General features: G+C 46.3%; 1 protein-coding gene across 1 annotated transcript; it reads right to left on the reverse strand.

The window, feature by feature from the left end:
* Positions 1-6,337: 6,337 nt before the first annotated feature.
* Positions 6,338-21,886, reverse strand: Ankrd34b (ankyrin repeat domain 34B). The gene is made up of 5 exons (XM_021180897.2): positions 21,658-21,886; positions 20,639-20,783; positions 19,000-19,082; positions 15,148-15,206; positions 6,338-9,716 (listed from the first exon to the last, which is right to left on the reverse strand). The coding sequence occupies exon 5, from the start codon at positions 9,691-9,693 to the stop codon at positions 8,167-8,169; it is 1,527 nt and encodes a 508-aa protein (XP_021036556.1). The 5' UTR covers positions 9,694-9,716; positions 15,148-15,206; positions 19,000-19,082; positions 20,639-20,783; positions 21,658-21,886; the 3' UTR covers positions 6,338-8,166.
* Positions 21,887-23,286: the final 1,400 nt, after the last annotated feature.

Here is a 23,286-nt window from a genome sequence, read left to right on the forward strand (position 1 = left end):
GAAATGTTTTCCTGGGCAATCAAAATCTGTGTCATCCCAACCAACACTGAGTGAGCACAAAAACAAAGCAGAAGGCTGTGTCATGACTGAAATCCCAGAATCTGCCTTCAACTTTCCCTAGCCAGTCTAGAACAAGTAAAGACAATCTCAAAGAAAGATCACTAAGTAAGAGGCCCCTGCTGTTGAGTGTCTGACCCACAGCCTTCCCCTTTGAGTGTCTCCAGGAATGGTACCTCTCTCTCCCTAGGACAAGCTTCTCCTGGATTGGCAGCCCTAGTGGAAATATTCTAGTAGCTTAGTTTCTAGTCATGTTTGATTGCACTTGAAGACTTTGGGCTAAGGCATGTCATCATCCATTTCAGTATATAAGGCCAGCCAGCCAATCTCAACAGACTCTTCTTGAGCTAAATACTACTATTTATTTACTTACTTATTTATTTAATGTATTACTACACTATTGCTGTCTTCAGGCACACCAGAAGAGGGCATCAGATCCCATTACAGATGGTTGTGAGCCACCATGTGGTTGCTGGGAATTGAACTCAGGATCTCTGGAAGAGCAGTCAGTGCTCTTAATTGCTGAGCCATCCCTCCAGCCTCTAGATACTACTTCTTTTATTAACTGTTTTGCAGACTCTTTATCATATTTTTCAACTTCTTGCATTGATTACTTGTGAATCAATGTGACAAATCACCTACAGAAAAACTGAAGAGAGAGCGCTTTATTCGGCATCATGGTGTTGGAGGGTTTCAGTCTACCATGGGGCGGGATGCATGGTTGGACCATATGGCTGTGGCTGTCCCCTGTATATCAAACAGGGTGTAGATAGTAGTAGACCCAGAACCCTGTAAAAGTGCATGCCACGTGACTTCTCTACCAGCCAGGCCCCACCTTGGAAAGACCCCAGCATCACAAATGGAGCCACCAGCCTAAAGAGCAATGTTCAGTACGGGAGCCTATGGGGAATGTTTTCACTTCAAACCACAGCTCTTCTTCTTCTTACGTGTGCATTTGGGTTTAAATGCCAGCCCCAGAATCAGATCTTCCACAGTTGTTCAAGGAATTCTGGATCAGTAGTAGACCCAGAGTAATCTTCCAGTCACGTGATCCAGGCCCGATGGCAGTTCTGGCACACACCGACTGTACCAAGCTAGTGATTAATTGGAGTTTAATCTCCTTTATCTGTCATTGATCATCCTAACCCTATGCACTGAGCCTCCTGCATCCCGACTGCCTCTCACTGCGGATTTGATCCTGCGTCTCAGCATAGTGGAGTCCTCCAGTGGTTTCTGGTATCTGCAGGGCATCCTTCCCAGCCTTCTCTTCCCATTCCTTCCCTCTAGTTGTAGATTGTTAGAGAAGGTTCACTGAGACAGCATGCCAGCTTGGGAGGCTGCCAGGGAAGCCTACCATATCTGATGAGTTTGCTATGCTTTGGCTTTCCTAGGAACTTGGACTTGTGATCCAAATGCCAGCTGTGCGTGGATAAGATAAGAAACTATCAAAAGGGGGCTGGAGAGATGGCTTAGCGGGTAAGAGCACTGATTTATCTTCCCAAGGTCCTGAGTTCAAATCCCAGCAACCACATGATGGCTCACAACCATCTGCAATGAGATCTGACGCCTTCTTCTGGTGTGTCTGAAGACAGATATAGTATACTTATGTATAATAATAAATAAATCTTAAAAAAAAGAAACTATCAAAAAAATAGATAGCAACCAGGTGTGGTAGTACATACCTGCTATTCCAGCATTCCAGAGGCTAAGGCTTGGGAGTTTTCATCTCAAGTCCAGCCTGAGCTATATAGTCGAACCCAATCCCAACAAAACAAAATAAATGTGATCTAAATACTGGCACGAAACAAGGCTATATAAATATAATTATTAATCTACTAAGAATCATGGCTTCCAATTGGACTAAGCTTTGTATTAAATTAGGGTTTAAACCAAGCACAGAGGTATTGCCTGCGCTCCCACCTCCTTGGTCGTCTGAGGCAGGTGGCTCACTTGAGCCCAGAAGTTCTGGATCCGCCTGGAAAATGTAGGGAGACTCTACAGAGAGTTAGGGGTGGTGGTGAGAGAGAATGAAAGATGGAGAAAGGAAGAAGGAGAGGGAAAAAGAAGAAGGTAAGGAGGGAGGGAGAGGGAGGGAGGGAGAGCAGGTTGGTTTTGAAAAGCATTGCCCGGCATGGTTGGCAGACCTTGCCTTTTTGGCTTCTGCTGATAGTTCTTTGCTAACCAAAGTGTGTCAACCAGGATGTGGGGCTGTTCATAAAAAGTAAAGAATGGTGAGGCTCGAGGCTGCAGGATTTGGGCAGGTTCCCCACACAGCCTGCCAGCCAGTAATACAAATTTTCTACTTTGGCTTTATGTGATGGTTTGTATATCCTTGGACCAGGGAGTGGCACCATCTGAAGGTGTGGCCTTGTTGGAATAGGTGTGACCTGGTTGGAATGGGTGTGTCACTGTGGGTGTGGGTATAAGATCCTCACCCTAGTTGTCTGGAAGTCAGTCTTCCACTAGCAGCCTTTGGATGAAGACAGAACTCTCAGCTCCTCCTGTGCCATGCCTGCCTGGATACTGCCATGCTCCCACCTTGATGCCTTGATGATAATGGACTGAACCTCTGAACCTGTAAGCCAGCCCCAATTAAATGTTGTTTTTATAAGACTTGCCTTGGTCATGGTGTCTGTTCACAGCAGTAAAACCCTAACTAGGACAAGTTGGTACTGGGAGTGGGGTATTGCTGTGATAGGCCTGACCATGCTTTTATTTGAAAGAATGTGGATTTTGGGACTTTGGATTTGGAAAGCAGTGGAATGCTTTAAATGGGGCTTAATAGGTCATCCTAGTAGGAATATGGAAGACTTTGTTGCTGGGATTGATTTGAACTGTGTTGACCTGGCCCAAGAGATTTCAAAGGAGAAGAATTTCAGAATGTGGCATAAAGACTGGTTTTGTGGTATTTTGGTGAAGAATGTGGCTACTTTTTACCCTTGTCTGAAAAGTTTGCCTGAGGCTAAGGTAAAGAGACTTGGATTAATTGCATTGACTAAAGAAGTTTCAAAAAAGCCGGGCAGAGACTTTGTTCTCTGGTTAAGTCTTATGAAGAAAAGTTTGAACAAGCATAGCAAGCTTAGAAAGGAAAAATATAAAATATACGGTTTGAGTATTAAAGGAGTACCAGGAAGTGAAATGGAGCAAAATCTTGTGTTTTAGGAGATAAAGATTAAGGGAGTGGGACCTTGGGGCAAGATCCTACCCAGCTAAATTAGATCCAGGCATGGTGGTACACACCTTTAATCCCATGAGACAAGCATGCTGATCTCTACATTCAAGGTCAATCTACAGAGCAAGAACCAGGATAGCCAAGCTTAGGTAGTGAAGGATTTAGAAAACATAAAGCTAGTGATAATGTAATAATACAAGGGGATCATGTTCTAGTTCCTGTAAGCAGCAGAACTCGGGCAGCTTCAGCCATGTGCCTCTGGCTCTAGAGTTAAGAATGGAAGGAACTACTGGGAAAATTGATGCTGGTTAGCTGGAGCTAAGGAATTAGCAGTGATTAAGAAGAGACCAGCATCGTTGAGATGAAATCTTCTGGAAATTGTTTTCTGGGATCACAAAGAAGCTGTGTTCCAGAGATACCCAAGGTTGTACCTCATGCTGCGGCTGGACTTGGTAATGTGTAAGAGTCACTCAGGTGGTACTGCTTGTGAAGGAATGCAGGGATCATGGAGAGAAGCTGAGGCTTAGCACTGTGAGAGGCCAGGGAAGCCCATTGGAGAAGGTGAAGCCTCAGCTGTAGTTGATGGCTCAGGATTGAAGGGGTCATGCAAAGGATTTGAGGCTTGTCACCCTGAAGAGAGCCTATGAGAGGCTATTGGTGAAGCCTAGTTGGAGTGGAACACCCCAGTGTATTGAAGATGTCAGTACCATGGGATGATTACCAAGAACAGCAGCCGTAATAGAGTGGATCAACCTGAGCATAGAGTGCTACAGAGGACAGAGATGGAGAAGTGATGCCAGCCCTTAGGCATCAAGTGGAATCCCCGACACTGAAAGAAGAAGATGTAACATTGAAATTGCCTTGGAGACTCAAAGATGTTAAAAATGCCAGAGCCATGGGATACATGCTGAGGAAAGCTGCTAACAGGGAGTGGAACCAGCCCAGGAGGAAGCAGTTTGTTGCAGTCAAAAAAGATGAAAAAGGAGTGGAGATCTGAAGACCACTTTGACATCAGCCATGGAGATGCAGAGTTTGGAGTTTGCCCAGCTGGTTTCCTGCCTTGCTTTGGGGATTACAGTTAATTAAGTTGAATGAATCCCAGAAGAGACCTTGAACTTTGGACTTTTAACATTGTTGCAACTGCTATAGACTATGAGGACTTTGAAAGTTGCACTAAATGCATTTTGCATTATGCTATGTTTAAGTATGGCCCCCATAGACTCATGTTTTTGAACAAGTCTATGGGGACCAGGGAGTGGAATGTGATGGTTTGTATATCCTTGGACCAGGGAGTGGCACCATCTGAAGGTGTGGCCTTGTTGGAATAGGTGTGACCTGGTTGGAATGGGTGTGTCACTGTGGGTGTGGGTATAAGATCCTCACCCTAGTTGTCTGGAAGTCAGTCTTCCACTAGCAGCCTTTGGATGAAGACAGAACTCTCAGCTCCTCCTGTGCCATGCCTGCCTGGATACTGCCATGCTCCCACCTTGATGCCTTGATGATAATGGACTGAACCTCTGAACCTGTAAGCCAGCCCCAATTAAATGTTGTTTTTATAAGACTTGCCTTGGTCATGGTGTCTGTTCACAGCAGTAAAACCCTAACTAGGACACTTTATGAGTATCTATGTGTTCATCGATGGAATTACCTTGCAACAATTGTAACATATATTTGTATGTGAGGTATGTCAAGGTGTGTGTGTGCATGTGTGTGAGTGTGCAAACCAGTGGTCAATCTTAAATGTCCCCCTTTATTGTTCCCTATTTATTTTTTGAGACAAGGTCCCTCAATAAACCTGGAACTGGCTAGCCACTCCCCACTCTGTCCTCTGTCCCCCAGGCTCTTGCCTCTGCCTCCCTGGCTCATAGCTGTGCTGGTACTGGCTAGCCACCCAACCCCTGCCCCCACCTCCTGCTCCTATCTTTGCCTCCCTGGCTGGTAGCTGTGCTTAGCTTTTATGTGAGGCTGAAGATGTGAGCTCATCTCTTTGAGCTTGCCCAGCAAGTACTTTACCCACCAAACCATCTCTCTAGCCTCACTTTAATATATTTATACAGGATTTGCTCCCATTCCACCCAGTCTCCCTCCCCAAATAGTCCCGCTTACATTTCCATATGATAGTCACATTTAAATATACATTTAAATCTAGATTTCACACAGCAAGATATATATATATATTTGCCTAAGTCTGGCATGTTTGGCTTAACACAGCGATGTCTGTTTCTATTTGTTTCCCTGCAAATGAAGTAACCTTGTTCTTTTGGACTGACTCACCTGTCCATGCCGAGGCTGGTGGGACAGTCTGCTACAGCTGCTGGCTTGCTAGCTCTATCATTCCTAGAAACTCATCACCCTCAAAAATTACTTTCAAAATTAATGCAGTAGCTGTAAGCAAATACAGGAATCATAATTATTGGGAAAAGAAGGAGATTTGTAAAAGGCTCTGTGGCTAGACGTCCCTGTGCATGTCCACCAAGGAGACACTATGCAGGTGCCACTGCCTTCTCTGGAGAGGCAATGTCTATCAAGCTCATCTTAGTAACAATGCTGCCTGTCCCCTCTAAATGGCAAGCCCTTGGGTCTATATTAACTGTGGTCTAAGGAATCCTGCTCATCAGGAACTAAGAACGGTACCTGTAAAACCCCCAGTTAAAGGTGACCTTTAAGCTAATGTTAAATCAAACTCTATATGAAATTCAGACATAAATGTAAAACACACACACACACACACACACACACACACACACACACACACACGATTCCTGTAAGAAACTTTGGAGACTCATCATGGGTGCCCAGCAACACATTCCGTTTAGTGCAGAAAGAAGCCTGGTGGAGTGGCTTTACAGCTAGACTCTAACAACCTGGGTATCTAAGGTGTGCTCAGGATTTCAAGAAGTTAAAAAATTATGGTGATGGTCGACAAAAGTTTTAATCATGTCAAATTGTGATTTCATGTTGGGAAGACAAGTTACTTTTATCTTTTCATTATTTAAAGTACATGTGTGGAACAATTTCTCTTGAAATTATGTTGAAATATTATTAGTATTTAAAGGAGAAATAAAACTTAGTCAAAATGATATTTTAAATCTTTATTGATACCACCTTGATAACGAATTACTCTATTTACATATTCTTCCAACTGTCACCTTACCATGTGAGGTCAAGTACTTTTTGTGATATTAAAACTTGCGAAAGGAATTCAGCTATTTAGAAACATCAGTACAATTTTAATTTCTGAATAAAAAATATTTCTAATGTAATTAAGAGTCTCTTCAAAACATTAAATGGAAAAACCTGCAATTTAGTTTTTTAAATAAAAGCCACAAATAATTAAATACTTTCTATGTACATTTCAAAATGCTTATATCAAATTACCAAGAAAGGCCTCGTGCCACTTGTTGGGCAAAGAAATGAAGCTGGAGATGATGTCACTGGACTCACACCCTTGGTTTTCTAGTGCTTCAGTTGCTCTTTGCTTCAGGACTGCCAGAGTGAAGAACTCTGGGAACACTATACTTTGAAGTCATGTAGGTAATATTGTCATTCTTTAAATATCTTATAGTAATGTGTATTTTGTTACAAGTTATTCATAGACCCTAAAATACTAGATGATCCAAATGTCACACCAAGGACGTTATCTTTATATATCTTTATATGACTGTCTAGTAACTACATGTCAGAAATAAAGATCTTGCTTAGGAGTGACCCTGTAGCACACCTTATGATTAGGTTTGTACTTGGATTTTGTAATTTTACCTAAACTAAACTAATCTATTAATCAGTGTTTCTTTGTTAACATGAAGCAAGCGTTTAATTCCCTCTTGTTGTCATTCCCAAACTTCTTGCTCCCCACCCCCACCCCTGTCTGTTTTGGGTGTTTCTTTTGGGAAGAATGTATATCAGGGTGAATCCTTTTTACTTTTTATATTATCTTGATATTGGAAACCTATGGAGAAAATACTCAAAAATAACAGGAGGAATAATTCCATAAGATAACATGATTGGTAAGTTTGCTTGAAAGCAATGTATGGCTTCAAAACAACGGGATTTGGTACGTACTTTGCTGCCTCGCACGGGGAGTCAGCCTGTCAGAGGACAGCCTTTGGTATCAGTCATCCTTGTTCCCTTGTTTGAGACAGGGTTTCTTTACTTCAGTATAGACAGACTATCTGAGCCATGCGTTTCTAAGGATTCTCCTGGCTCCACCCATCTCCCCACAGGGAATGCTGGGATTACAGATGCCTGCACTACTCTGTCACGTGTATTCTGGGAATCCAAACGGGCCATTCGACTTGCAGGGCCAATGAGCCATCTCCTCCGCCCCCACCCCACCCCCAGCTGCCTTTCTGATGCAGAGTCAGCAGCCACTGTGAACACTGCTTGCTCTGTCTATCTAGTTTTCATGCTTTCAAAGTTTTAATTAGACTTTTACCTGCCTGAGTCAACATTTTAAAAGGGATCCATTTATTCTTCCTTTGTAGTTTTCACTTTACTGATGTCAGTGCTTTGTTTGATGATTTGGCAACATGAAAAACTACAACCTTGTTGACATAAAGTGCCCACAGAATTACTGACTTGGGAGCATTGTTTCATAATAGAACATGAAGCCAATCTGAAATGTTAAAAGTGTTTCTAACACAGGAAACTTTCTTTCTTGGTGATGTTTTGGTTAGATGAAAAAACGTGGACCACATGAAAGTTGATAAATATTGGACATTTTGAGGAAGAAAAAGCAGCTTTCGTTTTGTTAGAATTCCCTCAGAAGCTACGTATTAAGCTGTGCTCGCGGTACCTAATACAAAATACACTATATTTTGATTTGCCTAGCTGCGATGCACTAGCTAAGACTTAAAAGGATATAGTTAAGATTTCTTCTCTAAGTCTATGTATTTCTGATACAGACATTTGAACATAATGTGTTTCCTAATGGTCTCTTAAAAATTTACTAATTGCTTAATTTGTTCCGTCTGCAGGGACTGCCTCCTTAACAGCATCTTTTTGGTTTTAAATTCTTTCGGGAAAATAGGGGCCGTCGGCATAAGTGCTTTTTGGCCACAAGAAAGCAGGCCGCAGATCTTGTTGTTGACACCAATGTCTGTAATGGGAGGGTGAGGATTCACATTCAAGGGTGGCAGAAAGCCGGGTCTGCTCTGCGCCAGACTGTGGTCTAAGGGGAAAGCCCCGGAACCACGCCTTTCCAACACCGCGTGATTCCTCCTGCTCAGGGGCCCTGGAGGAGCAGGCTCCACTAATTCTTTGGACCCTGAAAGCAAGGAAGGAGATGGCGCGAAGATCTTTTTCTTTGCAGCTTTGCCATCTTCTACGGTTGGAGGAGTGACACCCTCAGCGAGCTGCGAATCAGAGCTGTAGTGATTGGCCCCAGAGTTTCGCTTTTGAACTATACTTTTCAGCGTGGAGGCAAAAATCTGATTAGAGTCTGGGTCCTGGTCAGTGGGAATCTCCACGCTTGTCTGGTTTCCTTCTGGAAACAAGGAATGGTAATTTATTTCATCATATGACATTTTCCTTGAGTTGACCTGGTCAAAGGCCCTGAGCAAGTGTGCAGTGTCTTTTACATCGATGCTCTGGTGCCTAGTGATGAACCGCTTAGAGAGTGCCAGCGCGTTGGTTTTGTAGGCTATTTCTTCCTCTGGAGTGATATCTTGGAGCTCCTCTTGCAAGGAGGCTACTCTGGCCTGGTGCTTTAATGATGGGGTACTCTTGATCCAGGCTGGAGCCTGGGATAGCTTGGGCCCATTAGTGGCTATCACAGGCTTCCTCCGAGGAGAGTCTGGGTCCCAGTTATTATCACTGCCCCCACACAACTCCTTATCCTTGAAGCCAAAAAGTGTCAGGTCCGTCTCAGAAGAATATGAAAGTGGCAACGAGGCTGTTTTGATGTCAATTTCCGAAGGCGTGGCCGGCGGATGGCTCCCGTCCATGTCTGCGGGAGGCATGTTTAGGTACTGCTGGGTGGTGTGCCTCCCAGAGGGCGACTTCGCTGTGGTTATGATGATCACCTCTTTGCCCTTTGCCTGGCAAGCACTAAGGAGGACTTTCAGGGTATCTCTGTCTTCCGCATTTATAGCATAAACCAGAGCTGAGTAGCCAGAATGGTCCTGTAAGCTGAGATCGGCCCCACTCTTGAGGAGCAAGGAAACCACCTCTGGGCCGGCTCTTTCCAAGCATGCGTGCATCAGGGCACTTTTCCCAGATTTGTCCTGGATGTTGGGGTCAGCGCTGTTCTCTAAGAGGTATTTAACCATCTTGGCTCTACCGACGCTCTGTTGATCGACATGTTTGGTCTTACAAGCAATCATTAAAGGGGTTTCCCCACGGTCGTTGCTTTCGTTGATGTAGGCGCCACCTTCTAGCAAAAGTCTAGTGAGGCGAAGCCTGCTCTGATGCACAGCTTTGATCAAGGAATTTCCGTCCGTTGAAACTTCTGAGCCTTCATCCATCTTCAAAAGTCAGAAATCAATACCTGGTTATCAAAAAAAAAAAAAAAATGACAATTAGTCAGACTCAATATCCAACTTGATTTCATCTTGTCATTTTGTTTATTTTTGAAATATGTATGATCAGGACATAGATGAGATTATGTTATTAGATGATGCAGAGCAAAATCATAAATTGCAAAAATAAAAGAAATTTCTGAGTAATAGTCACCTTTATGGAATTGTAAGTTAAAACGTTTCTTTGAATTCTTCCTTGGAGCAGGAACGCAAGTCTTTTCCTAACTTTCACATTTGACAACAGTCTGCTTATTTTCTGCTCTTGAAGAACACAGTTTAAGCATTCATAGTAAGAAGCAAAGTTGGGCTGAAGAAATAGCTAGCAGGTAAGAGAGCTTGCTATGCAAGCATGAAGACCTGACTCTCTAGCACCCTAGTGAGAGGCTGGGGGAGGCCCGGGGGCGGCCACACGGGCCTGTAACCCAACCATGGTCAGAGAGACAGGTGGGTTCCAGGGTCTCCCTGGCCGCTGGCGCAGCTGCAAAGGTGATTTGGGTTTAATGAGAGACCCTGTCTGAAGGGTATAAGACAGAAAGCAATAAAAAAGGCCTCCTCTACTCCTCGTGTGATTGTACTAGTGTAAGCATACGAGTCCGTGCATCTCCCCCACCCAATGCGCAGACCACACACGTGTGTGTGCATGCACACAAACCTAAATGAATAAATCGTATAGACAACTATTATTATTTAAGAAGCGGGAGAGATGGCTCAGTCATTAAGAGCACTGGCTGCTCTTCCAGAGAGTCCAGATTCAAATCCCAGCTCAAAACTGTGATACCAGTTCCAGGGAATCTGATGCCTGCTTGTGTTCTCCTCAGGCAACCCGAATGCACGTAGTGTTCAGACAAACACGCAGGCAAAACACACACAATACGCATAGACACATAAAATCAAACGTAAAAGAAACTTTAAAAGGAGAAATGCAGGGTTTGTAATCACTTAATCTTTACCATTGACACTAACATTACATGTTTAATTTATTTAAATATCTCTGGTTTAGACTTCCTCAACAGAGAATTCCATGACGGGGGTAATAGTCATCACTGTATATTGAGCTAAGAGAAACTTTGTCTTTCATTTGTGCTTACAGCAGGAGACAGGGATCAGATAGGTTTTATAAACGTGATATGTATAGCATGTAGATATAATCTGAATAAATTTTAGAAAGATTGTGTTTCTCCTAGTCTCTGGATCTTCTCATTATTTAGAGCATATTTTAGTATTTGTTGTAACCAAGACCTCATAAGACACTCTCCCTAAGTTCATACTATGCATTGGCATTGTACAAATGAGGAACCCTTCTACACCAAGGTGGCTGTCCATTTCTATGCAATGCCAGCACAGCACAGCAAACGGGCCGATCACGGACTTTTTAAATGTAAGATTATGACCCCCAGCTGCTGGATCACTCTGGTAATCCTGGCATTTGAGGTGTGTAGGCAGGAAGATCACCATGAGTCTGAGGCCAGACTGGTCCACAGAATATGTTTCAAGCCAGGGTGGGAGCTAGAGAGTGTGACCCTGGCTCAAAAATAAAGAAATAAAAAGGACTAGGATTGTGGGATGGAAATCTTCTGTTTGAAATAGGAGAGGTGATTAACAGACTAGTCCCTTACTAGAGGGAAAGAGTACACAGAGATCAGAAGGCCAACAGGGGAAAGACAGAGTCGGCACGCAAAGAGATGAACTCAGCGTTGTCACCTGTAAGTCCCTGATAAGTGCTGGGCAGAGCTGCGAAGATACCACCCTGTCCTGAGGAGCTCAAAGAGACCTGGAAGATGCTAGATAGAACTGGTTATAGCAGGATTCACAAGATTTAAACAGCTTTAGTCATTTAGGGACAAATGAGGTTTTCAGAGGTCAGATCCCGGAGCTTCGTTTTGAAGACTGTGTAAGAATTTAGCAGGTTTGGCTAGGCAGGTAATTCAATGGTAGAGCATTTGCCTAGCACGTGAAAGGTTCCCAGTTCTGTCCCCAGTCCCAAAACAAACAAACAAACAGACAGACAGACAGACAGAATTCAGAAGCCAATAAGAAGGCTTCATGGGTAAAGGTCACTGTGCAAGCCTGATGACCCAGGTTCAAGCCCCAGAAGCTACATAAAGGGGGAGAAAGCGAATCCACGCCAGAAAGTTGTCCTCTGGCCTCCACACGTGCACCATAGCATATCTCCATGCACACAATAATAATAATAATACATATTTTAAATTAACATAAAAAAGACTTTTGCAGACAGACAAAAGAAGAAGAGAGACAGTGAAGCCTAATCTGCAATTATCTATGATGACAAGCTCTGTTTATAGGGGCAGAACCAAACTCCGGAAATATGGCTGCAGATGGCTAGGGTTAGGGCTTATACAGCAAAATACAGCTCATTTTGCTCCCTCCTGAAGCCTCCCCAAATGAAAGAGTTTTTTAAAAGACATACACTCACAAAGCCAGAGAGAAAACAGGGAAGAAAACAGCAGCCTGGAAGGCTTAAAGCAGAGGAGTCAGTCTGAGAAAGCCAAGAGCTAACCCCATGCACAACACCGATGCTTTACAGCAGGGCTCCTTAGAACTGGGCTTCCACAGTAAGAAGAGTCAAAGGATGCTAGGGAGCAGGCAAGCCTTGCTGCTCCCGAGAGACCTCCAGGGACAGCAGCAGAAAGCCTCCCATACTCCCTGAGTCTGAGACTCCATCCCCAGCCAGTACACCAACTCCATGTTCACTCAGTTCCCTGGGCCACACTGACCTGTGAAAGCTCGGGAAGTGTGGCTAAGGTGGCTTCTCCAACTCCAGGCCACCAGTGACAAACAGTGCCCTGCTTCCACCCCGGGGCCACCTAGGGCTCTGTTCTCTGAAAATGCTAAGACACAGGGTCTTTGGACTGAAGACAAGGAAGTGATTGTTTGAAAAGAGCTGAAGTGTATCCCACCTGGGGTGAAGGCTGCTCAGGTCTGCATTCAATAGCCTACCTGTCTTAGAGAATACCACAGTGTTTCACACACCACCAGGGCTGTCTACAATGAGACTCACAGGTGACAAGCATCACCCGTGTGCACCAGCCTTCTCACCCGTCCTTCCATCCAGCCCTTTAGTCATGAGCCAATAGACAGAAAGATAAAAGCTTCCAAAACTCAGTATTCCTGAGGGAGCAAGGACCGTCCTAAGCCTGGTTGGGAGAAAGAGTCTGTGAAGAAGAATATTCAGAGAGCATGAAATCTCAAAAGAACTTGAAAGAGGCCCGCAAAGCTCGGTAGCAAACAGGATGGCAGTAGTGCTGAGAATCTTCAAACACAGTGAAAAATAAAGGGAAAAAGCTGGGCTTCATGGCACCAGCCTGTAATCCCAGTACTCAGGAAGGAGAAGCAGAAGGACCACAAATTCAAAGTCAGCCTCACAGAGAGACCCCCATCTCCCAAAACAAAAATAACTCCCAATGTGGGTGGGGGGGGGGGGGGAGACAACCAGAAATCCAGTCCGGGAACTCCAGCATCCAAATGCTATTTCTAGCAAGAAAAAGAGGTAGACTAGTGTCCAAGTTAACACCAACTGTCAACTCTACAGCCTAGAGTCACATGAGAAGAAAGACTTGACCAAGGAACTGCCTAGATCAGTTTGGCCTGTGGGTAAATGTTTTCCTCAGTGTCTGATGCAGAAGCGCCTAGCCCACCGAGGACCACACCACTCCTAAGCAGATAATCCTGAGATGTATAAGAAAGCTAGGCTGTATGAACCAGGACCAGGAGGGAGTCCTGCCCTGACTTCCCCCAGGGGTTATGAGCTGGAAGTGTAAGGCAAACAAAGTCTCTCTTCTCCAAGTTGCTCTTGGTCACAATATTTTATCTCAGTGTCAGCAAGGCAGCTATATCAAAGGGGGAGCACGAGAGCCATCCATCACAAAAGTGGGGGGAAGTCCCAAGCCTGGGGAACAAAGAGTTATCCAATCCAAAGGCCAAAGCAGAACATTTCACTAAGTGAAACAGCGCATACCCATAACACGTACCGGTGCACTTCCCATAACATGGGCGTGTGCACTTCCAGGGCACAGAAGAGAAGATTCCACCGTCTTGATGGCAGAGGAAGGCCCTTGGATTTGGGGATAAGTCACATACCAAGGAATCAAACATGAGTATAGATTCGGGTACATCAACAATAGCAATGAGACACAATGCAGAAGTGTCTTTAAATATCTGAAGGAGAAATGACACCACCCCACCCCACCCCCCGGCTTAGAATTCTATATTTAGTCAAACCTTCAGGCGACAACCGGAACATACTCTCAAGAATTAACTGAAGGATGGAATCTACTGAGGTCAAACGGTAAACAAGAAAAATAGAGCACCATGGAAGCTGAAGACCCCAGAAGAGAGGCACACCCCACCCTCTGCCCCAGCCCCAGAGAATGCTGGAGGGACCTGCCAGGATGTGCACAGACATGCTCAGTGCAGTCACCCACCATGGTCCATCTGTCACCTGAGGACCAAAGCATATAGCAGCCTGGCTTCAGTTCTTATCTTTACTTGCTATGTCTGGACTCATCTCTGTGTTCACCCTACACCCATGCTGTCCCCAAGTGGTGCTCATTTTAACTCTGCTCTGACTTACTCACTCGGCTCTGACATCCTGGGGCAAGTCCTGGTGGGCTTGGGAGAGAAAGGTTAAACAAACAGCCCCACTCCGTTTGGGTACTCAGTCACTGCTCTGCACCATGTCCAGGCAGAGGCCACATTAAGGAATCCCAGGACTCATTCCTGACCCTGCCTAGGGTTCCTATAAGTGCTTACGAATCCTGGGCCAGCTCACCTTCTGAGACTTTCATCACATACAGGCAATATCAGCCTTCCTTCATCATCTGGCTTTCTGCTTGCTGTCTAGTTAATGTTCTTTTTCTTAGGAGTCCATTATAAATGGAGGACAACTACGACGAGCATCCAAAGGGACAGTGGGTGCTGGTGGAGGAGAGAAAACGGTGTGATCTGGGAGGGTCACCAGAGGCCTCTCAAGTCCCAGTGGTGCTCCATTTCTCAACAGGGTGTTGTATTTAGAGGCATCTGTTCTTTAAACAGTATATTTCCACACATTCTTCCATACAGCACCACTCTTGTTATTATAGGAGCCTCCATACAAAAAAGGTCAACATATGCAAAGGTTGCATCCGAGACATTCCTTTCACAACACAGCCCAGTTCTTATGGTATCATTAATAATAGTTCTTGTTGGATGTTCCATTGGCATTGCCATGAATAAGCCCACAAAAGGTGGAACTCCAAGCTGAACCGCCTCCATTTTAATATCATTCCTGAAGCATAGCAAAGCACTCAGGGAACAGATGCACAGCCTGAAGGAAAGCAAATGCTTTGGTTTTCTCTCCCTGTCATCAAAGTCTAGAAGAGCTATTCTACCATCAAAACATACCTGAGATGTGGGATGCAGGGATTAGGATGGCAGTGTGGATACCAACTTGCAGGTCTACTCTGGAAGGAAAGCATTTGAAAGTTTGCATGAGAATACCACAGAAACCACTTCTTTCCAGTTTTCATATACAAATTGGTTTAATATGCAAAGAAATTAGGAGGCATTGGAACATGTACATCAAGTACAGAAACCACTTAGTATCCAAGCCAAGAAAGGATTCAGTAGCAATCACAAAAAAACAAGTTTAAAAAAATCCTTAGGCCAAAGTCATGCTTGAGAAATAGACACTTTAATAAGAACACATTACAATGTTTTGACTTCTAGTTTGTTTGTATGTATGTTTGTTTGTTTGTTTGTTTGAGATGAGGTCTCACTACGTTTCCCTGGATATCTAGAATTCACAATGTAGACCATGCTGGGTCTCAAACTCACAGAGATCTGACTGCCTCTGCCCCCAAGGCCTAGGCCATCCTGCTCTGACTTTCAATATTACACTAAGACTCTTATTTGATTGTTCTCATTCTTAAGTCTAAGAACCTTTAAGTGTATGGAAAGATGGAAAGACTTTAGTTTAGTTTACACACACACACACACACACAAACACACACATACACACACACAGCCCTCTTCTACAACACGAATCCTGAGCAGTTATGCTCACAGCTTTTCTCTCACCAAGGCTAGAGTCAGGAGGCTCTAAGACAGCCAACTGTCAACAAACTAGAGACTGGGATATCTGAAAGGGCAGTGGCCTCTTCTTTATTCCTCAGAAATGGGGATGTTGTGGACCGCAGGGTGTCAGGGAGGTTGAGCTGAGTACCAACTGGCTGCCTCCTCTATCATGTAGATGATGGCAGCAAAAAAAGAGTCTAGGAGGCTTACTTTTCACTGGAATAAATTCTGTTTGTAAATCACTGTTGCGTATGGATGTCGGTGCATGTTCACTGGGGTGGGGGCAGGCCTGTGTGTAGCCAGAGGTCAATTTCCAGTGTCCTTCCGGAGCTACCCACCTTGTTACTTAAGGTAAGTACCTAGGGATCTCTGATAAGTTAAGTTGAGCTGGCCAGAGAGCCCAGGGATCTGGCTGACCCTCCTTTCCCAGTGCTGAGATTACAAGTGTGCACCTTTTATGTGGATGCTGGAGACCAAACTCGGGTCCTTGGATTTACATGGCAAGCACTTAACCAAGTGAGCTGGCTCCCCAGCCTTGAAATTATGTTGGTTGCTGACACTGGCCTGAACACCTGGGCTTCAGCAATCCTTCTGCCTCAGTCTCCAGGGTATCTACAGCCATAGGCACGTGCTTCCACACTGAGCTATAATGGCTTTTCAGTCCACTTGAACTTTAATATTTCATAGGGCCATCTGCTACTGTTGAAACTTCCATGTTTTTAGAAGAGGATTGTCAGATACGTCACTCCCCCGAGGTTATGACCAGGCTCTCGGAGCATCATTGTATAGTCACTGCCTTACTAGAACAACCCTGTCTTTAGGCCTTCACCCTCTCTGAGGTGGTCATTATCCTTGTCAGATCAATCTGTAACCCCCCACACCTGACATTTGAATATGATTTCTCTTTGTAGAGTGTTTGATGAAGACTCCTCTTGCCTGGAACGGTCTTTCCTCCTGTAGGAAGCTCGCTAAGAATCCAGAGCCGAGACCATGTGGACATGCAGTCAGCCCATTTGCTTTCCTCCTTTTACTGACACTTTCTCAGTGTCATTGCGCCCTTCACATAGGTCACAGGTCAACTGGAACAGGTTCAAAGTCAGACAGAACCAGAGCTCAATCGAAATGTTCATAGATGTTAGCTGTATGCCCTAGTCAAGCCTTGGCCTCCTGAAGGGTTGGCTCCATCATCTGTGGAGTGACAGTCTTATAATATGTATGCTGCGTGCCCGTGGAAGTGAACTTAGCACCTGAAGGAAGGTTTCCTATGAGCCTCCTGCTTGGTTCACTCCTCTTTTCAAGAATTTTATCTCAGAATTTAACCTTCTCTTTTTATCGCATCCCAAACCCAAAGCCCTTTAAAAATAACAGAGCTGGGAAGAGGACTTGCGGAGTAAAAGAGTTACTTTGAGAGCATAGGACCTGAGTTTGACTCCCAGAACTGATGCTAGAAGAAATATGAGCATGGGAGTGCATGCCTGTAACCCCAGCACTCAAGAAGCAGAACTACATAGATCCTGGGCCTCACGGGTCAGCAAGTTAGCCCAGCCTACCTGGTGAATTCCCAGTTAGTGAGAGACTTTAAAGAAATGGTAACAGCTAGGGAGCCATCTTAGTCTGTAAAGGACTTCTTGTGTAAGTGGGAGGACCAGAAGTCAGAGCCTCAGCATCCACATAAACGTAGGGTGGATATGGAAAGTGAAGACAGAACACAGACACAGACACACACACACACACACACACAGAGGCACACTCACACACATACACACTCACACACACACATACACACATACACACACACACAGAGGCACACACACAAACACACGCACGCACACATGCATGCACATGGACCTATAAACCAACATGTGCTCACAAATGAGCAATGTGCATAAATATACGCACACACACACACCATGCACACATACTACAAAATAGACAGTGCCTGAGAAATGAAACAAGGTTTTCCTCTGGCTGCCATATATATATGCATACATATATATATATGCATACATATATATATATGCATACATATATATATATACATATATATATAATTATGTGCACCAGCACACTCATGACAACATACAAATGTACACAAACTAAGTAACTAACTTTAAATTACAGATAGACTATTGGAAATGACTTTTATACTCTGTAAGTAATGATTCATCAGATTGAGTGGAATCTGGTAAGAATTTCCTAGATTTTCCTTATGGGTCCCTACATTATTAGATGATTCTAATTACTAAGTAGTTGTATAAATTCCTCTTTCTATTTTATTTCTTATGTTTTATTTTATGTGTATGAGCATCAACCATATGTATGTCTGTTATTTTATGTGTATAAATGTTTGCCCATATGTATGTCTGTGCTGGTGCCCTCAGATGCCAGAGTAGGGCATCCGATCCCCTTGAACTAAGAGATATAGGTAGTTGTGAGGAGCACTGTGGGTCCTGGGAATTGAACCTGGGTCCTTTGGAAGGGAAGCCAGTGATCTTAAGAGTTGAGCCATCGCTCCAGCCTCATTTCTGGTTAAAAGTAGGTCTTTAACTTTAGTTAGAATATATCACTGTTCCCTGCTACTTAAGCTTCCACTCAAAATTTTTATTGGAGAGGACTCAAAGGTATATACTTCCAAGGACAAAGACAGCTAGAGGAAAGGTGTTATCGAATGAGCAACTTCAAATAAGCTTTGGAGGGAGAGGAGGGCTGTCAGAGTGATCAGTGCTGCCATGTATATAGTATATATGACCCTTGACCTATAGGCCCCAGTAGGCCCAGGCACCATGCATGCAGGGTGGCAGTGAGGCAGGCACAGGGCAAAAACCAGAGGTGGGTTGAAAATCCATGGACAGATCATCTGGACTTCCAGATGCTGCCCCCACCCTATGTAGTTGACAACCAGTTTCTTGGGCAAAACCCCAAAGACTGGCCATGTGAACAAATTGCTCAGAAAGACCGGAGATACTAAAAGCATCAGATAGTGTGGACAGAGGGAGAGTTTGCAGGCAGGAGCTGGGATCCGCAGCTCTCTATTCTGGCACCAGGAAACTAGAAAACATGCAAAGCATGGCACCTTCGACTCAGGGGCCCTTGGGGAAAAAATATCTGTTGACAAATGGAGCAAACCATATCTACACTCACCCTTCCAGACACCCACTCCGAATGGAAATAGAAAGTTACCTGAAAACATCATCCCTAATTTCATACTTGGGTTTAGTCTTTTCTCTCTTTGGATGAGGTTTCTGTCAGCCAGCTGTCAGCTCCTACCAAAAGAAATCAGAGCTATTCAGAGGCACATAAACATGGACGATTTGTTGCCTGCATCTCTCCCATTTGGAGTTGAGTGTTTTAATTCCTTGTTTAGAAATCCCTACAGTGTTCGGTTTATCACATTTCACCGACTCCGAGTTTGTAAATGAGTCTGGAATGGATCCCACGCACAGCAACCTAGTCTGTTTGCAGGCAGGCCCACCCCTCGGTGCTCATCTGGTTCAATCCATATTTTGTACAGAGAGTAGGAAAGGTGATTGGACTCTCCCAAGGTCATTCCTCCTTTCTGCCTGTCTGGAGTACGGTATCTCAGTATCTCCCTGTCTGTTAGATGATGGACATCCCACGGCAGGGCCCAGTTGGGGTACCTGATTAGTGTGGTACCCAGCATGGCAGTGCTATATGTCTGACATGCTTGGAAAGCCATCTTGGGGTTGATTCTTCCTATTGCCCTTGTCCTGCCACCGTCCCCAGCTTTCTATTCATTAGGACAGGAGAGAGATTTTTTCCTTTGTGTTCTCTCTTATAAAACAGTTGTCTGGCTGCGGAGCCATAAAGTGGGTATATGACTCTAAAGCTCAGAACAGTCCTTTCTCTTATCCTAGTTCCTGCCCTGATGTGAAAAGAGGTGGGGAGCCTGGGCTCTTCCAGAGTTACCAGGTTTGGGAGTGTTGTTCCTAAGTGGGGGTGGGGTGGGAGGGGGGCAATAGCTACATTACTGTAGATGATTGTGAGTTTAAAAATTGGGAGGCATTTACTGCTTAGGAATTCAGTAAGTACTAGGTTCCAAATATGCATCACCCAATACAGGTCCTGCTTATGTGAGTCCCCTGGACTGGTGGGACCTAACAGGGAGACGCCAGGTATCACACACCAATGGCATCTCCATCTTTTCTTAGTCCCAGAATCATGTAAGCCTTTAAAAAGGATTTCTTACTCCTGTTTTTTCCTGGTTGCTTCCAAGCCCTGCATCTGCTCACACAGGGGTGCCTCCACCATCATCCCCAAGTTGTTTGAAAATTAATTTCCTTGCAGAGGTGAAGGGCAGAGGTGCTGCCACAGTCCAGAGGATTAGGGAGCCCACGGGTCCCACAGAAGACTACAACCCTGAGCAGGAGCCAACCAGGACTAGAGGCTTGCAGCTTTCTCTTCCCAATCAGCTCTTCAAAAATCACTGTCCTGATGGGCAAGCAGTCCAAAGCCAGACAGCGACTGGAATGAGGCCAGCCAGAGGTCATAAGCAAAATGTGTCTGTTCCCAGCAAGCAGAGAGTCGGAGCCAAATAAAAGATGCACTGACTGCCCAGGAAAAGTCAGCTTTCTTGGGTCTCCAGTCTTCTAAGAAATATTCAGGAACTGCCCACGGGAAGGAGTTAGTTTATAGGGTGTGCTGTTTCCCTCACAAAGCTACAAAGCTAAGCTGGTTTCCATGAGCTCCTCCTGGGGCTAGGTTATGGGTGCCTAGATCCCATCTTCTCCTCAGAAGATTCCCTCCCTCAGCAGAGACAGAGACGGGGGAGGGGATGAGGATGGGGGTAGAAATTGCAAACCTGCTCCTCCAAAGTGTCTGGGAAGCAGCGAGGTACCAAGGTGGCTGGATTTCCAGACTGTTGAGTGTGCAGGCGGCGTGTCTCCAAGGTCCGTGCCTGGTTTCCTCAGATTTTCCCCAGTTCAGGAGAGAGCAAGTCCAAGGTGCTGTTGGAGAAGGGCAAAGGAAGGTGACTGGGGCGACAGCGCTGGGGCGCGGATGGGGGCGGGGTGCTCATTTCGTCGCCTCCACTCCAAGCCAGGGCAGGCAGCTGCCCAAGAAAAAGGCTTGTGCCGGGAGGCCCTGGGCAGTGGTCCCCGCGTAGCCTAGCACTCGGCCCTCGCTGGGGAGATGGCGTGCCAGAGAGCGGGCAGCACTGGTCCTCCGCCCGGGCTGGCGCCGCTCCGCAGCCCGCTCTCCGCTGAAGGGGTCTGGATGCCCGGTGCCAAGGATGTGCGCACCCGGGAGCCGCAAGGACCGGACTGCCTACCCGGTGACCCGGGTTCCTGCAGCCCGAGGTTGCAATCGGCTCCGCGGCCCCAGCCCGCGCTCCGTACCTCCGCTGCCCAGCGGCCACGGGCACCTGCGGCCACGCGCTCCTGCCGGACCCCGCGACCCGCGCGCTCCACTGGCCGAGTGCGCGCCGCTCCCGCCACGGGGCTCCCACCCCGCAGCCCTGGGCCCCGGGCCGCTCCTCCCGCGTCGCGAGGCCCGAAGGCGGCGGAATCCGCAGACCCGCGGGGTCCGAGCGCGAGCCGCCAACCGGAGCTGAGGACTTGCGGGAACCCGGAGGCGCGCGGCGGGGCGCGGGCGAGCCGGAGTCTCCCGGGAGGCCCCTGAAGCCCGCTGGCCCTCGGTGGCCCTTAGTGGTCCGCGGTAGCAGGGTCTCGGTCCCCACACTGGCAGCTGCAGTGTCAAATGTGCGGCAGGTGCCTGTTCGCAGGGCGCACCGAGGCCACACGGCCTCGCGACCCTCGGTGCCTCAGTCTCGCAGCTGTCACCGCATCCCAAAGTTTCCCCAAGTGCAGCGGGCGGACTGACCTGGGACGCGCTGTCGGATCGGCAGTGGTCCTTCACCTTCCTGATCGGCTCCTGCTCGGACGCTCCGTCCGAGCTGGGTGACTGTCGACGATTCGGCGGCGACTGCGATCTCAGTCCCCTGGCCGTGTCACCGGGCCCCCGCCCCTGCCCTGCAGACACAGGCGGGCCACGAAGCGCTGGAGCGGGAGCGGCGAGGCGCGCACCTCGCCAGACGCGGGGCTGGCGCTTCCGCTGGGAGTGACGCGCCCGCGCTCCGCCGCGCTGCAGGTGGGGGCGGCGGGCCAGTCCAGGCCCCGGGGCCAGAAGAAGCTCTCCGAGGCTCCGCCTCCGCTCCTAAGCCCCGCCCCGTCTCCACTCCAGGCCACTTAGCTTTGACAGCTGCGACTGGTGGGAGAGCGAATGGGCAGAGCCCAGGGTAGCCCAAGAAAGATGACCCCCCCGCTCCGTCCCCGTGCCCTTGGTCCGGGTCTGCGTCCACGTTCTCTTCCATCCCATATCCATCTCGTTTGTCTGAGATTCAGCCTTCACAGGTTCCTTCCCCCACTTCAGGTAAAGCCAGAGCCTCACTAAAGAACTGAACGTTTGTAGGAGCAACCGTTTTGTTTTTATTTTATGAATTTATAATTTCATTATACTCTAATTAAGGCTTAATGGAATAGCTAACAAAATTTCGCAAAATAAATTCGAGGTATTAAACTCCACAGAGACATGAAGAAAAAAGGAACTTATGTAAACGAGATAGTTTCAGCTTTTCATATGTATTGAAGGAGGTGAGAATTCAAGGCCAGCCTGGGCAACATGCCTGCCTAAAATCAAGCTAGTCTGTAGTTTTTCCATCCCCAAAGGGGAAGATAATATACCCTTAGGCAGACTTCCTCTACTTAAATAAAATCCCTGTGAGATGGTTCCTTATAAACATTTGTCACATATTCTCAGGACATGTTGCACCAGAAACAGGCTCTAAGAAGGTGGACTACCTGGGGTGGGTCACCCTTTGTTCACACACCTTTGGGGAGTCCCAGAAAGGAGAGAGCAAACTTTTATGAAGGCATGGGTCTTTCCCCATCTCCTTTTAACAGTTTTATTAGTATATGCACAGCATGCATATTAAAAGGTGTGGACCACAAGTCTAATGATTTGTGTACAAACTGAAGCCAACAACAGAACGTATTACCAGCAACCCCAAAGGTCCCCTTATGTCTGCACCCTGGGAGGACTGGTGGCTCTGCCAGCACAGAACGGTTTTGTTGTTTGTGTGTTTTCTAACATCATTGGGAATATGTCTCGTTGCCTGGGTCCCCCCCCACACACACCCTCGTTGTTATACTTCAGACAATATGTTGTGTATGACTGTGCTTTTCTCCTTTTCGTTCATTGTGTCTGTGTGTCTCAATTTGTTTTGCTTCCGGGAGACATTTGGGGCTATTCTCAGGCTTGGGAAAGTCCACAGACACTGCTATGAACACAGCAGGTGACATCTCCTGCCCACCTACCTGTAGACACAGTTTTGTGGGGTACACCTGAGAGTGGAACTGTGACTCATGACATCAACATGTGTTCAGCCTCTGTGGATGTTACCAACCTTCAAAGTTTATCCAGTTTTCACCACTACTTTACAAGTTCTTTATT

Source organism: Mus caroli, unplaced genomic scaffold (genome assembly GCF_978045245.1).
Source record: "Mus caroli unplaced genomic scaffold, Mus_caroli_1 scaffold_15, whole genome shotgun sequence".
NCBI classification, from domain to species: domain Eukaryota; kingdom Metazoa; phylum Chordata; class Mammalia; order Rodentia; family Muridae; genus Mus; species Mus caroli.